Genomic DNA, 14,977 nt, shown 5'->3' on the forward strand with positions numbered 1-14,977 from the left:
AATTTTGAGTGGATTTCCAAAAGCCTGAAGGCCTACCAACGATTTCTCTCAGTGGACTCAGAATGGCTCAACCCGTGTGATTTATCCTCTTTCTGTCCAGTGTAGTTCTGTTCCGTCTTTCCTTTTCCTCCTCCCATCTTGTCATAAAGCCCTTCTGTCTCCAGCTGCTGTGGTCCTCACTCCTCCCAGGAGCCGGTCGGGCCAGCCCAGAGTCTTCAGTGGCTCGCATCACTGTGCGGGCCATGAAAGCCTTTCCCAAGCAGGGAACAGGTGACCCAGCCGAGAAGTCTGGAGAGGTAAGCAGGCGGCGCCTGTGGGCAGCTCGGCCCGCCAGGGCTCCTCTGGCCATGTGCACAGAACGCCTCACGAGTTGCTGAGAAAGGTACAGCGATTTTACATACCCAGGAACTCAAAACACCCAGTGACCGGTGCTACAAGCTACTGTTAGCCTGGCCATGCGCACAGGTGGGGAAAGCCTAGAGAGACACAGACAGGCTACTGTTCATCTGTGTACATGTCATCTCACATGCCCGAAGAACCCAGGAGCTCTGTGCACACCACCCCAAGCCCACGGAAAATAAGTCCACGCAGTGATAGGGGAGAAGCGGAGGACAGTGGTTTGTTCTTCCATCTGTCCCCAGGTCCTGCCCACGAGTAGGACAGAAAGAGGAATACGGGAAACTGATGAGCTGTTTACAGAGGCTCTTGAAGAAACTTGGAAAGAAGAGAACCTTCTTGGGGCCTGGTAGCAGAGACGGGTGGATGAATGGGGAGGAGGAGGACAGGGAGCTTAGCTTGGGGTCCCAAGGCCCGGAGCACCACGTGCGCTTACCTGAGTATTTCGGCAGAGGGCGCCAACACTCCACTTGAAGACATTTTAAACTTACTTTAGCTGTAAAAGGGTATTTGTGTCTTACTTCTTCACTTTTTTTTCTTATTTTCCATTTTTACTTTATTAAATTGCAGTGAAATTCACTAGCATAAAATCAGTGCATGTATTTATCTGTGTGACTGCATGCATGTGTGTTAAACTCAAGGCCTGGGGGTTTTCCCTTGGCTTTTTCTGGTGTTCTATCATTTGATCCACAGCTCCATTTACGGCTTCCTTGTTCTTTTTTTTTTTTTTTTGGTAGTTAATTGACGACAAGAATCTCATGGGTGGACTGGGAAGGTGACTCAGCGCCCAGGGCCAGAGCTCAGCCCCACAACTGACAAAGAAAAAAAAAAAAAAAGAATCTCATGGACTTTTCATTGTGGGCAGCTTTGAACCCTAATCCTCAGATCTCAGCCTCCCGAGTCGCTAGGTTTATAGACTGAGCCACGGGAACCAGGCATACATTAACCATTTTAGAGTACACAATTCAGCAACATTTAAGACAGTCCCAGGGTTTGGCAGTTAGCACCTTTAGCTGATTTTAAAATAGCTCAGAGCCCTGCAATAAAACTCCCAGACAGGCCAGGTGCTGGTGTGAGGAACAGGAGAAAGTAAAGAGAGAAAAGCATTTCCTTCTTCTGCAAGAAACAGGAGTTAAAGACTCCACCTTCGAATATTAAAATCATGCCTGAGACACAATGGCAGTTTATGTCTCTGGGGGATCTTGCTTCCAGCAAGAGCGGCTGTGCCGTGCATGAGCAACTACTTCGTGAGGACCACCCACTGGAAGCTTCTCGGTTCCTTCAGACGGCTTCCTAATGCATAGGACTTACAGCACTCACCCCTTCCTATGCTGTCCAGTTTACTAATCTTATGAGCCGTCTATGTTTTTATGTAAATTTACAGTTTGATCAGAACATAAAAAATATGCACACTTATGGGGTACGCACGTATGGGATGCTTTCATTCACACACACGTTGTGAAATACTCAAACATTTTTCATACTTTTATGGTGAAAACATTCAGTACCCTTTCTTTTTTGAGATAGGCAGTACAAAATCATTAACTATAATCAGTAGTGATACACTAAACCATTGTGCACCAGGATGTCTTGCTCCTGATCAACCTCTCCGATCTCCCCTCTCCCCTCCCACCTCCCACCCCCTTCTATTCCTACAGCGTGGTAGCCATTTCACTCCCCACTTCCATAGCGTCAACCTGTGTCAAGACATGGGGCACTTTTCTTTCTGCGCCGGATTTCTTACCTGACACAGTGTCCTCTGGCTTCATTTATTTTGTTGCAGGATTGCACTGTTCTCTGAGGCAGATTAGTCTCCCGTTGTCCACATGCACCATGTAGTCTAGCAATTCACCCACCCACTGGTGGACAACTAGGCAGCGGCGAGTGCTGCTGTAATGAGTGGGAGGCAAATGTCCCTGACACTTGACTTCCTTTTCATTTTTCTGCTGGTCCTAGAGCTTGATCTCGGAGCCGGGGCTGTCCCTGAGCTGCTTCTGCTCAGGACAAGTGTTCTACCACTTGAGCCACAGCACCACTTCTGGCTTTTTTGAGTAATTTATTGCAGATAAGAGGCTCATGGAGTCTCCTGCCCAGGCTGGCTTTGAACCACAATCAGATCTCAGCCACCTGAGTAGCTAGGATTACTGGTGTGAGCCACCTGCACCCAGCTTTCCCTTCCTTTGAACACACAGACATATCCAAGAGTGGGATTGCTGGATCCTATGGTGGTTCTACTTTTGCCTTGTTTTTGTACTGGACCTGTGGCTTGAACTCAGGAACTGGTGCTGTCCCTGAGCTTTGCTGTTTAAGGCTAGCACTCTACCGCTTGAGCCATAGCTCCATTTCCAGCTCCTGCCTGAGCTGGCTTTGAACCACAATCCTCAGATCTCAGCCTCCTGAGTAGCTAGGATTACAGGCAGCTACTGGTACTTGGCTCAGGTTGTATTTATTTTTCTTGTTGTGCCAATGCTGTGGCTTGAACTCAAGCTCTCAAGCTCTCTCTTGGCTTATTTGCTTAAATCTGGCCTTCTATCACTTGAACCATACCTCCACTCAAGCTTTTTGCTAGCTAACTCGAGGTGAAAGACTCACGGGGTTTTTGTCCAGACTGGCTTCAAACCTCAATCCTCAGATCTATCATTCTCTTTTTTTGGGGGGGGGGGTGTAGGGGAGAGGTCTGGTCGTGGGGCCTGAACGCTGGGCCTGGGCGCTGTCCCTCAGCTCTTCAGCTCAAGGCTAGCGCTCTACCACTTGAGCCACAGCGCCACTTCCGGCTTTTTTTTCTTTTTGCTTATGTGGTGCTGAGGAATCGAACCCAGGGCCTCAGGCATGCAAGACAAGCGCTCTACCAACCACTGAGCCACCTTCCCAGCCCCCTATCATGCTCTTGAATAGCTAAGATTACAAGCATAAGCCACTGGAGTCCAACCTAGTTTTATTTTTATTTACATTTTATTTATTCCTATCATGATTATACAGGTCCTGGCTCCAGATTGGTAAAACCTAAATCCTCCTTTCCCGACACCTAAGGATGTGTGAGTTGAGTTTTATGTGGAGCCAAGTTAAAGCAGTTCACAGGATGATGAAGACAAGCCACCATAATTCTTAGTTATGTAAAAAGAAATGGAGGGGGAGGGAATTTCTTGCTTATCAAAGCCTCTCATGAGGAGAAATGCAGGGAGGATTTGGAGCTTGTATTTTCTCAACAGCTCTGAGCAGATAGAACCCGAGGAATCCTGTACTCTCTGCTAAATTAAATGAAACACTTCACTGTCCCGAAGATACCCAAAGCTTTGAGTCAGTAAGAGAGAAAAATGGGCCAGCCACCAACTGCTCAGCCTAGCACCTCAGGAGGCTGAGACCCGAGGATGGCTGCTTGAAGCTAGCCCACGCCAGACAGTAAATGAGATGCTTACATCCAAGTACCAAAAAGCTGGAAGAGGAGCACAAGTGGTAGCGCTCTAACCTTGGGCAGAAGAGCTCAGGGACAGCACCCAGGCTCTGAGTTCAAGCCCCAGGACTGGCACTGGATGCAGAGAAACAAGTCCTGGTTCTAAGAACCAACAGAGGCTTCCAGGAGGACAGACTCCTCAGACCGAGTGGCAGGGGAAAGGAAAGGGCAAAGTCCACACTACCCTAACGCCGTTCTGAAAGGAACTGGACCCAGGTTGACGGAGGGGTTCTCAGTCTGACTCCCTCCGCATCTGTGTTCGGCGGGGCTCAGCCTGCCACCTTCCTTAGAACCTCAAGGCCCCAAACCAGCTCTGCTGCCACCCGCCTGCCCTGGACACCGCACCTACTCTCCTCCCCTATCTCTCCTACCAGCAGCGTTATCTGCGGCCCCCAGCAATGTGGGCCACACCTCTTAGGAGACTTTTTTTCTGTTGCACCTGCCAGAAGGTCAGAATTGGTTATTTTTGCAAGCGAGAAGGCATCTGTAAACCCAGAGAGCTGGGTTTCTAGTTTCTCTTCCCACATTGCCACCTGGAGATGCCCTGCTGGGAAGGTGCACGGACGGAAGCCACCGGAAGCCACCGACGTTCTCCCGGAAGCTGGCCTCTGGACTCAAGTGAGGTGCGTGTGTTCTGCTTTCACGAAAACCCCTGGTGTTTTAGCTCCCTCTCCTCTCCCTTCACGCTCACGAGGCAGGGAGACCCCACAGGCTCTCCAGGAGGGAAGATCCAATGAAGGCAAAACCCTTTGCCGACATCAATGCCAGTCACGTGATGCTGTGTCCGGGAGGCCCCCCAGCTAACAGCCCTGCTTCCAGAAACCTTCTCCCCAGACAGAGCTTACGATAACTATTAAAAACTAGTGACTGGAAGGGGCGCTGTGGCTCAGGTGGTGGAGAGCTGAGGGACAGCGCCAGGCCCAGAGCTCAAGCCCCACGACCGACAAACAAACAAAAAACTACTGATGATTATCATTGTGAAGACTAAAAGGTGTTAGTGACTTAAAAAAAAAACAAAACAGACAACACTGCCAGTGTGTTTGCTGAGTGTCTCCGCACGCCCATCTGGGTGCGGTCCGGGCGGGACTGGCCCCCTCCACACTCCGTGTTGTAACAATTCTTCCAGGAAAGCAGTGCTCCCGAAGGGCCGCTGTTGGTGTGGTTCTGTTTTCCACAGCTTGGCTTGTCTCCCTAGCACACTGGTGTTTCATAACTGTAAAGTCTGGAGACAGGCTAGAAAACAAACCCCATTCCAGCCAAGGGTACGGGGAGCAGGATGGCGCCCGGTGGACGGCTGTCCTCTTACTGTGATCAGTAACGTGATGGCAGCGTGAGTGAGTGGCTTTTCTCTATCAAGGTCATTTTTCCTTCACTCCTCTGGTGCCTTCTACCCCCTGCCCCCCGCCCCCATCTGAGGCATGTCCCTCCGTGTGGCTTGTGTTTCCAATAGGAATGGCAAAGCCAGCCCGTGCAGACTGCTCTCTGCCAGGCTTCGTCATGCTCCTCTTCCTGCAGATGCTGCCCACTGGCCACGGTAGGTCAGCCCCACCCCTGCCCCTGGGGCGGTGCCCAGCCGAGAAGGGACATGCCCAGAGCTGAGCTGAGCTGAGGCTCCCTCAGGCTTGGAGAACCTTCACCCCCCCCCCCCCCAAGACAAAGACGCGTGGCCTGACACAGGTCCTTTGGCTCCGTCTCTCACAGGGAAAGCGGACTTCTGTGTCCTTGCACCTCAAGACCCCGTCCTGGCGATTGTGGGGGAGGACACAGAGCTTCCGTGCAGCCTCGCCCCCAGCATCAGCGCCCAGGGCATGGAGCTGAGGTGGTACCGGGAGCAGCCCACGCCAGCCGTGCACGTGTGGGTGAGCGGGAGGGACGCCCAGGAAGAGCAGATGGTGGAGTACCGGGGGAGGACGGCGCTTGTGAGCGACAGCCTGGACGGGGGTGTGGCCGCCGTGAGGATACACAACGTCACCACGTTTGACAATGGGACCTACCACTGCCTTTTCAAGGAGCACACATCCTACAGCCATGCCACCCTGTGGCTGAAGGTGGCAGGTGAGGAGCGCAGCCCTCCCATCACCCAGAGCTGTCACCAGGGCTTCGGCCCTCACCACACCAACCACCGCACCTCAGGGCCTCATGGCCCACAGCTCTAAAGCTGGAGACCCAACTTCCCACAAGCTCTGCACCTTGCGTGTCTCCCCAAGATGCACTTCCCAATGCACCACTGCCTGCTCATCTTCCTCCCTCCATTACATCTGGAAAGAGAGACTATGGGGAGGAAAAGGAAGAGACAGAGACAGACAGACAGACAGAGACAAACAGAGAAACAGAGCAAGACAGAGACAGACAGACAAACAGATCAGAGGATTGGAAAGACAGAGGTAGAAAGAGAGAAGCAAAAAAAGAGTGAAAGAAAGACAAAGAATAATAAATGAGACAAAACATGGAAAGAAGACAAAGACAAATGAAACAGATGGAAGGATAGAGAAGCAGAAAAAGCAAAAAAGACAGGCAGGGGCAGAGACCCAGAGAGGGAAAGAAGAAAACACGAAAAGAATATGGGGGAAAGAGAGAAAGCCAGGGGTGTAAAGAGAAGTTTTCCTAAACGACTCAGAGCTTGGTCTTTGGTCACACAGATCCTGGTCAATTAGTATAGGAGAGGAAATTCAATCTGTCTTCCTGGTCCTTTTCTGGTTTGTTTTGTTTCTTTTCATCTAGATAATAAGGTCCTGCAGTAGTCATGATACACAGTTGGTGAAAATTTGTTAGTACTACACTGGGCACCAGTGGCTCACGCCTGTCATCCTAGCTACTCAGGAGGCTGAGATCTGAAGTCACAGTTCAAAACCTGCCTGGGCAGGAAAGTCTGTGAAACTCTTATCTCAAAATAACCAGCAAAAAGCCAGAAGCAGAGCTGTGGCTAGAGCACTAGCCCTGAGCACAAAAGCTCAGGACTGTGCCCAGTCCCTGAGTTCAAGCTCCAGGACTGATGAGTGCACACGCGCGCACACACACACACACACACACACACACACACACACACACACACTATTAGCACCTACTAAAACTCTTTAAGCTTTCTTTTAAGTGGAAGAGGCTGTGGCTACAAAGATTTGAGCTGACTGATGTCTTTCCACAGGGCTGGGCGCAGCCCCTCAAATCCAAGTGATTGACAAACAGGACCAAGGCATCTGGGCAACGTGCAGCTCAGCAGGCTGGTACCCAGAGCCCCGGGTGGAGTGGAGGGACCTCAGAGGACAGACGCTGCCTGCTGTGACCCGCGTCTCGGTCTCAGCCGCCACAGGCCTCTTCGGCGTGGTGTCCAGTGTAGCCCCCCAGGACAGGGCTACAGACGGTCTGACCTGCTCCATCTCCAACCCTCTCCTCTCTGAGAGTAAAGTAGCTGCGAGGCGCCTGCCCTGTGAGTATTCTGTGCCATTCTGTCTTCACAATCACTGCGCACCGTGCCCACTGCGCGCCGTGCCCACGGCCCTGCACCCCGGGGACGCGGGAGGGGCTTGTGCTGCCCGGGGCAGCCGGGTCTGGTCAGCTGGCCCCGTCCACAGCCCTGCTGGGGACTCGGTGACACAGTCTGGATATTGATTGCTGAGCTGGGTCAAAGATGAGGGTCAGGGACATGACCTTTCTTGTGCTGTAGGAACAAGACAAGGTATGCTTCAGTATTCATTTTTCTGATTTTGCTCTTAAAAATATGCAATAGATTAGGGGGGAGGTTGTTTGTTTTTGTCAGTCATGTGGCTTTGAACTCGGGGTCTGGGCACTGTCCCTAGGCTCTTTTGCTCAAGGCTAGAGCTCTAACACGTGAGCCACAGCCCTACTTCCAGTTTTTGAGTGGTTCATTCGAGATAAGAATGTCATGGGGAGGCTGGGAAAGTGGCTCAGTGGTAGAGCACTTGCCTTGCATGCCTGAGGCCCTGGGTTCAATTCCTCAGCGCCACATAAGCAGAAAAAAAAAAGCCAGAAGTGGCGCTGTGGCTCAAGTGGTAGAGCACTAGCCTTGAGCTGGAGAGCTGAGGGACAGCGCCCAGGCCCAGAGTTCAGGCCTCACAACCGACACACACAAAAAAAAAACATGTCATAGGGACTTTTCTGCCTGGACTAGCTTTGAACTGTGATCCTCGGATCTCAGCCTCCTGAGTAGCTAGGATGACTGACACAAACCACCAGCACTCAGCTCCCTCCTTGATGGCCTGAGAGATCATTCTTTTGATGGCTGAATAATATTTCACTGTCTAAACGGAGCACAGTTTATTTAGTCATTTATTGACTAAATTTCCATTAAACGTCCACTGCTGTTGTTGTTTGTGCCAGTCCTGGGCCTTGAACTCAGGGCCTGCTCTCTCCCCTGGTGTTTACACTCAAGGCTCATGCTCTACCACTTGAGCCACATCTTCACTTCCAGCTTTTTGCTGATTAACTGGAGATAAGGGTCTTAGCAACTTTTCTGCCCAAGCTGGCTTTAAACTGTGGTCCTCAGATCTCAGCCTCCTGAATAGCTAGGGTTACAGGAGTGAGCCCCAGTGCCCTGCCCTATTAGAAGTGTTACTCAGAATGATGTCAACCTTACAAATAACTTGTAGAAATAATAGAGAAGTTCATGCATCCTTTACCCGAATCATCACAGTTTAATATTTCATTGTCTCTCTTTATAAGTAGATATCTAGTAGATATATAATCATTATATTCTCTCTGTATATATGCACAATTGTCCTCTTCCATTCTGATTGATGCTGCAACACGTACTTGGGTCTGGGTGGCGATTAAACCACAAACAGCAGCCCTGGATGCAGGTCAGAGTCTAGGTAAAGGGGCAGCAGGTACTGTGTCTGCTTCCTGGTCATAGATAGCACTTTTCACTACACCCTAACAAGGAGCTCTCTGAGATCCATTTTATAAGGGCTCCAATGCTAGGCTTGAGGCTCCACCCCACATGACTATATCATGTTCAAAGGCCCACTTCCCAATCCCCCGTCTCATGGTTAAGATTTCAGTATGTGACTTGTGGAGATGGGACATAAACATTCAGAATATGTATGGTACCAAAGTACCATACCTATTCAAATGTCTGTGCGTTCATGGGCCTTTCAGACTGGTTTGTAAACACCATGTCTTCCAAGCTGTCAGCCTTGCAGTGTGAAAGACGCTCTCTCACCTGCTCCCCTGCTGCCCTCAGCCCCCTTCTCCAGGCATCTCTTTACGGAATGGAGATTAGTGCTGCCCTTGACCTGCATCTCACTGGGACTTGTCATAGCTGGAATCGTCTGTCTCTTTAAAAAACGCCAGAGAGAGCACAGAACATGGCTGGAGGAGGAGGCAGAGCAAGGAGCAAAGGATCAGCAGCAGGGACCCAGCCCCAGCGAAGCTGAGGCTGAGCCACTGCATGGTGAGTGTGGTCCGCTGTGAGACAGGTCTGCCCCCTCAAACAACAGGCCTGGATGCCAACCCCCACCCCCCCGCCAGCACACAGAGACTGCCTTTACCCTTAAAGACGGGGGGGGGGGGGGAATGACCCCATTACCAGCCATCCAGTGAGAACCTATCACCTCCGAGAGATCTGTTGGCTGGTTAGTCTTCACTAGATAATTCTGGGCAGGCTGGTTGGCTTCCCACATCTCAGTTCCAGCCCCTTGCTTGTACTTTTCCCATGACTGTAACCAAATTTCTGAAGCTGGGTGATGTATTTTTTAAGAGGTTGATTTAACTCTCGGTTGGAAAGGGTCATGGCCAGCTGGCCTGGCTGGGTCAGCCTCTGAGAGGGTCTCATCACGACACACAGCGTGTGGCAGGATGCGTATGAGAGATCACACGAGGCTCCCTCTTTATAACAAGCCCTGTAGCCAGCCAGGGACCTGGGGGAGTCCACTACCTCCCTGGGCTGATGTCCTTATTAACTACACACTGAAGAGGCCCCATCGCCAACAAGTCCCAACAACTGGCAGCACCCCCAATTCTGAGGACCAGACTTCCAATGACGAACACTGGGACCATCTTCAACCTAGGTTCAAACCTGAGCAAAGCTCTAGCCTCGAGGGTGCAGCTACAAAGTCTGGGCAGAACTCTACACGTCACATCTTTACGTGTCGTTGCCAGTTACAGAAAAGGCAACCTCGTGCACAGGCAGGGCTGTGATGGGGCCCGCTCTCCTGACCATGCTCCGCGGGGCTGTGCATCTGGCAGGGTGAGCAGGCAGCAGCCTCCACTGGGGGCCTCAAAGACAGGCTGAGCGGGCAGCGGCCTCCACTGGGACCGCGAAACAAGAGTGGCTCTGAAAGGGAAAAGGATGGGCATGGCATGCGGATCTGGCCTTGGCCCATCGTGTACTGTTGTATGATGGAGAGAAAAGAAGAGATGTGAACTCAAACCTCAGAGTGAAAGAGAAAAGGAAGAGAAAGAGGAAAAGAACAGCCCAGAGAGACTCAAGGGGACAGAAGACAGATGGGTTAGCGGCACAAGGAGGTGAATCGAGACCCTCGCTGGCCTCCCATGCTCATCTTGCATGCACGCACGTGTGAGCATGTATATATGTGTGTACACATGAGTTATATGCAGGTGTGTTTCTGCACACAGTTGTCCATACATTGGGCCCATGTGTAAATCTTTGCCATCTGTATGTGCATGTGTGCACATGAATGTGCGCATATATCTGAGTGTGTTCAAGTGTGTGTTGAAGTGCATGCAGTTCATGAGTTGGATGTGTTTGTGCATACATGTGTGCAGGGGTAGATGTGAGCGCATGCCTCTTTGTGTGTGTGTTCATGTAGAGCACACGCACGTGTGCTCATGTGGGTGGATGAGGTAGTTGTCTATTGCAGACAGCACTGATGTGGTATCAAATGCCACACCTTAGTAAAAGCCAAGTTTTAGCTTCTCTGGAAGACTTTCGTTCCTTCTGTAATTCTAAGACTTGGAAAGCAAAGCGGGGAGAGGCTATAACAGACACCGTCCTGCATGTGGAAGAGACCACAGGGGTGTGGAGAGACCAGAGGGTACTGTTACGCATGGTAGACATGTCAGGGCTGTCCAGTGTGGACACAAGCGTGTGGGCATGAAGCATAGAGAAAAGCTGCTTGGAAAGGGAGCAGGAAAGACAAAGCTTGAGAAAGGCAGGGGGCACTGGGAAGGACACTTGGCAAATCAGAGTGAGCTCAGTGGGTGTACGAGAGTCACTAACTAGTATTGTATCAATAGTAAGCTTATGGGTTCGATGACTTCACTATGTTTATGGAAGATGCTGTATGTGTTTTCAACACAATTTTTTGGCAACTTTTTTTTTTTTTTTGGTCCGGTCATGGGCCTGAACTCTGGGCCTGGGCGCTGTCCCTCAGCTCTTCAGCTCAAGGCTAGCGCTCTACCACTTGAGCCACAGCGCCACTTCCGGCTTTTTTCTTTTTGCTTATGTGGTGCTGAGAAATCAAACCCAGGGCCTCGTGCATGCAAGGCAAGCGCTCTATCACTGAGCCACCTTCCCAGCCCCTTTTTGGCAACTTTTGGTAAGTTAAATGATTTTCAGTGAATATGCAACTATATATACATGAGCCGGGCATTGGTGGCTCATACCTATAACCCTAGCTACTCAGGAGGCTGAGATCTGAGGATTGTAGTTCGAAGCCAACCTAGGCAGGAAAGTCCATGAAACTCTTATCTCCAATTGACCACTAGAAAACTAGAAGTGGTGCTGTAGCTCAAGTGGTAGAGTGCTAGCCTTGAGCTGATGAGCCGAGGGACAGCGTTCAAGCCCAGCGTTCAAGCCCCACAACCAACAACAGCAACAACAACAAAAAATAACTACATATACATGGTACTTACCATAATTGTACGTGATATGTACGTATCATATAGTATGATGATTCATGTCTATAGCGTAATTGAATTCCCATCTCCTCAAATGCCTATCGTTTTCCATGTGTTGGGAAACTTCAGAAGATGTTTTTAAATGAGAATACCTATTTTCGTGTGTGTGTGTGTGTGTGTGTGTGTGTGTGTGTGTGTGTGTCTGTGCGCGCATGCGCGTGCACGCACGCACGCGCAGTAATTGGGGCTTGCACTCAGTAACATATGTCATTGCATGGCTTATTTTGCTCAAGACTGGCATGCTACTACTTAAGCCACAACTCCTATTCCAGAATTTTGCTGGCTTATTAGAAAGAAGAGTCGATTTGTCTGCCTGGGCTGGCTTTGAACTTCAATCCTCAGATCTTGAGGCTAAGCACCTGTCAGGCTTTGGGTTCTGCCACCCGTGTGGCCGCACCAGGGCCTGATGTTCCAATCTTTCCACAGTGAGCCCATCCCTGGACCCTGACACTGCGAACCCCAAACTCATGGTGTCTGAGGATCAGAAGAGTGTGGCGCGGCTGCTCTTTGAACAGGACCTGCCTCCTAACCCCCGCAGGTTTGACCAGGACCCCTGCGTCCTGGCCCAGGAGAGATTCTGGGCAGGAAGATACTACTGGGAAATTGAGGTGGGGAGCAGGAGGGCCTGGATTCTGGGGGTGTGTCTGGAGAGTTTGGGCCGGGAAGGGAGAATCCCCAAGTCTCCCCAGCACGGTCTCTGGGCAGTAGAGTTTTACAGGAAGAGATTCCGGGCTCTCTCCTACCCCAGGACCCGCCTCTGTCCTCCTGAGCCCTTCCTACAGGTCGGGGTTCTCCTGGACTGTGGCGCGGGCGAGGTTGCCTTCTACAACGCCACCCAGGCTTCCCTCATTTATAAATTCTCCGGACTGTCCTTTTCTGGCCCCCTACGGCCATTTTTCTGCCTCTGGACCCACGATCCTAGCCCCCTGACACTCTGCCCCGTGGCCAGAGAGACCCAGGAAGACTCAGGCTCCCCGCGGGCTGGGCCCTCACTGCCCCTGGGGCCCCCCGGGGTCTCCCGGGGTGCCTAGCAGGGAGCAGCACCTTCTCACTTCTGCCTCCCGCTCACACTCACTACCTATGTAAAATCGTGGCCGCGGGCCAGGCTGGTGGCTCATGCCTATAATCCTAGCTACTGGGGAGGAGCAATATGATGATCAAAGTTCAAAGCCAGCCCAGGCTGGCTTTCATAGGAGATAGGAAACTCCTATCTCCAATTCACCAGCAAAAAGCTGGAAGTGAAGGTGTGGTTCAAGTGGCAGAATGCCAGCCTTGAGCAAAAAAGATAAGGGACAGGGCTCAGACGCCAAGTTCAAAAAATAAAAATTAAAAACAAATCCTGTCCATACATCGGGCTGAATTGTGCCCTGACCCAAAATGCATACACTAAAGTCCTAACCCCCAGGAGTTCTGAATGTGGCTGTATATTGAGATGGGTCCTTTAAGGAGGAAAACAAGGTAAATGAATTTGAGGTGGACTCTCACCGCAGAGGTCAGGACACAGAGGAAAGACCTTGCGAGGGTTCCAAGGCGCTGTCTCCCAGCCAAGGAGCCTCCCCCCCGCCCCCCGCCCCAGAAAAAACAACCCTGCCGTACCAACCCCACACTTCCCGTCCTGAAGGCTGTGAAGCAGGTGCGTCCTGGGCTCCTCTCCGCGCTCCTCTTTGGCCTGCAGAAGTCACTCCACACCAGCCTCCAGCACCGGCTGCCATCTGCTCTGTCTCTCCATTTAGAATCCCCCTAACTTCTCTCTTAAAGAGATGACTTTATCCTTTCCAGCAGGTGATCCTGTCCTAGGAGTTATTCCCACATTGCATTTGAAGTTTTTTACCTTCCAGTAGGATGCCGTCTGAGGTAGAGTCCTTGTGGGGCAGGCACCAGCGCTGGCTGAATGAGAAACCCTTCTTGGATAGCAAACCTGGCCTGTGCTGGAGTATAACTTCCTCAAACACATCAGAGGAGCTTCTAGCATTCCCAGCTCATGCTCCACATGACCAATGTGGTTAGTTAGTAGGGTGCCAGGGACCCTTGCGTCGCACTTTGGAGAAAGACTAGGACTTTAAAGTACTAGAGGGAGATTAGACAGAATCGGCCAGCCTTGTCATCCCCATAGTATTGTAAAGGTAGGTAGAGATGGATGGATACTTAATTTTCTTTCTCCCTTTTATTAAGTGTGATAGTTATCTACAACGTTTCATGTGTGTGCTGGTCCTGGTGCTTGAACTCAGGGCCTGGGCGCTGTCCCTGAGCTGCTTTGGCTCATGCTCTACCACTCGAGCCACCCTGCCACTTCCAGCATTTTTTTGTGGGGGGGGGGGGGGTAGGGGGAGATAGTTTAATGGCAATGAGTCTCACAGACATTCCTGCTGGGGCTGGTGTCAAACTGCAACCCTCAGATCTCAGCCTCCTGAGCAGCTGGGATTGTGGGCATGAGCTACTGGCACCCAGCCAAGTGGGGGTCATGGCATATTGTAGCAACACCATCAACAAACCAGGTTGTTTCCTCGCTAAATGTTTCCTCAAAATCTGTTGGAATTTGAGGCCTGTCCCCCAACCCCCACCCTCAGAATTTTCTTTTGCTTTTCACTCCTTGTTCTTAATTTGGAATAAGTCCATTTAACTTCAGGGATACACGGTCAAGCCTGCATTTAGAGCTACCTTTCTATCCTGGCTTACTTCATAGATGCCTGACTGTGCTCACGGGATGCTCAAGCCACCCTCTGCACACGCCCGTTTCTCTGGTGGCTGGAGTTCTGTGTGACTGGATTATAAAGAATTTCTGATGTGTTCTGGATGCAAATCTTTTATTAAGTATGTATCTTCACCAAGTTCTGTCAAGCCTTTGTTTTAATTATATGTGGAAAGTTGGGGTCAGGGTGAAGGGAACAGAAACTTGTTTATAAAATGAAAAGGCTCCAGAGGCCTCATGTACTGCATGGCGGCTCTCGCCAATAGTAAGTTATTACATTTTCAAGAGTTGCCAAGAGGGCTGGGAATGTGGCTCAGCGGTAGAGTGCTCACCTTGCATGCATGAAGCCCTGGGTTCGATTCCTCAGTACCACATACACAGAAAAGGCCAGAAGTGAGTGGCCCTGTGGCTCAAGTGGTAGAGTGCTAGCCTTGAGCCAACGAAGCTCAGGGACAGTGCCCAGGCCTGAGTTCAAGCCCTAGGACTGGCAAAAAAAAAAAGTTGCCAAGAGAGTTTGTTTTTTGGTTTTATTATTATTGTTTTGGTTTTGGCGCTGGTCCTGGGGC

At 50.9% G+C, this 14,977-nt stretch overlaps 1 protein-coding gene across 1 annotated transcript; it reads left to right on the forward strand.

The window, feature by feature from the left end:
* Window positions 1-5,275: 5,275 nt before the first annotated feature.
* Window positions 5,276-12,753, forward strand: Btnl10 (butyrophilin like 10). Its single transcript, XM_042669529.1, has 5 exons — window positions 5,276-5,381; window positions 5,549-5,902; window positions 6,990-7,271; window positions 9,045-9,254; window positions 12,149-12,753. Exons 1-5 carry the CDS (start codon window positions 5,300-5,302, stop codon window positions 12,751-12,753), a joined length of 1,533 nt encoding a protein of 510 aa, XP_042525463.1. The 5' UTR covers window positions 5,276-5,299.
* Window positions 12,754-14,977: the final 2,224 nt, after the last annotated feature.

The sequence above is a fragment of the Dipodomys spectabilis genome, unplaced genomic scaffold, assembly GCF_019054845.1.
Source record: "Dipodomys spectabilis isolate Male_0828 unplaced genomic scaffold, ASM1905484v1 ptg000496l, whole genome shotgun sequence".
Taxonomy (NCBI): domain Eukaryota; kingdom Metazoa; phylum Chordata; class Mammalia; order Rodentia; family Heteromyidae; genus Dipodomys; species Dipodomys spectabilis.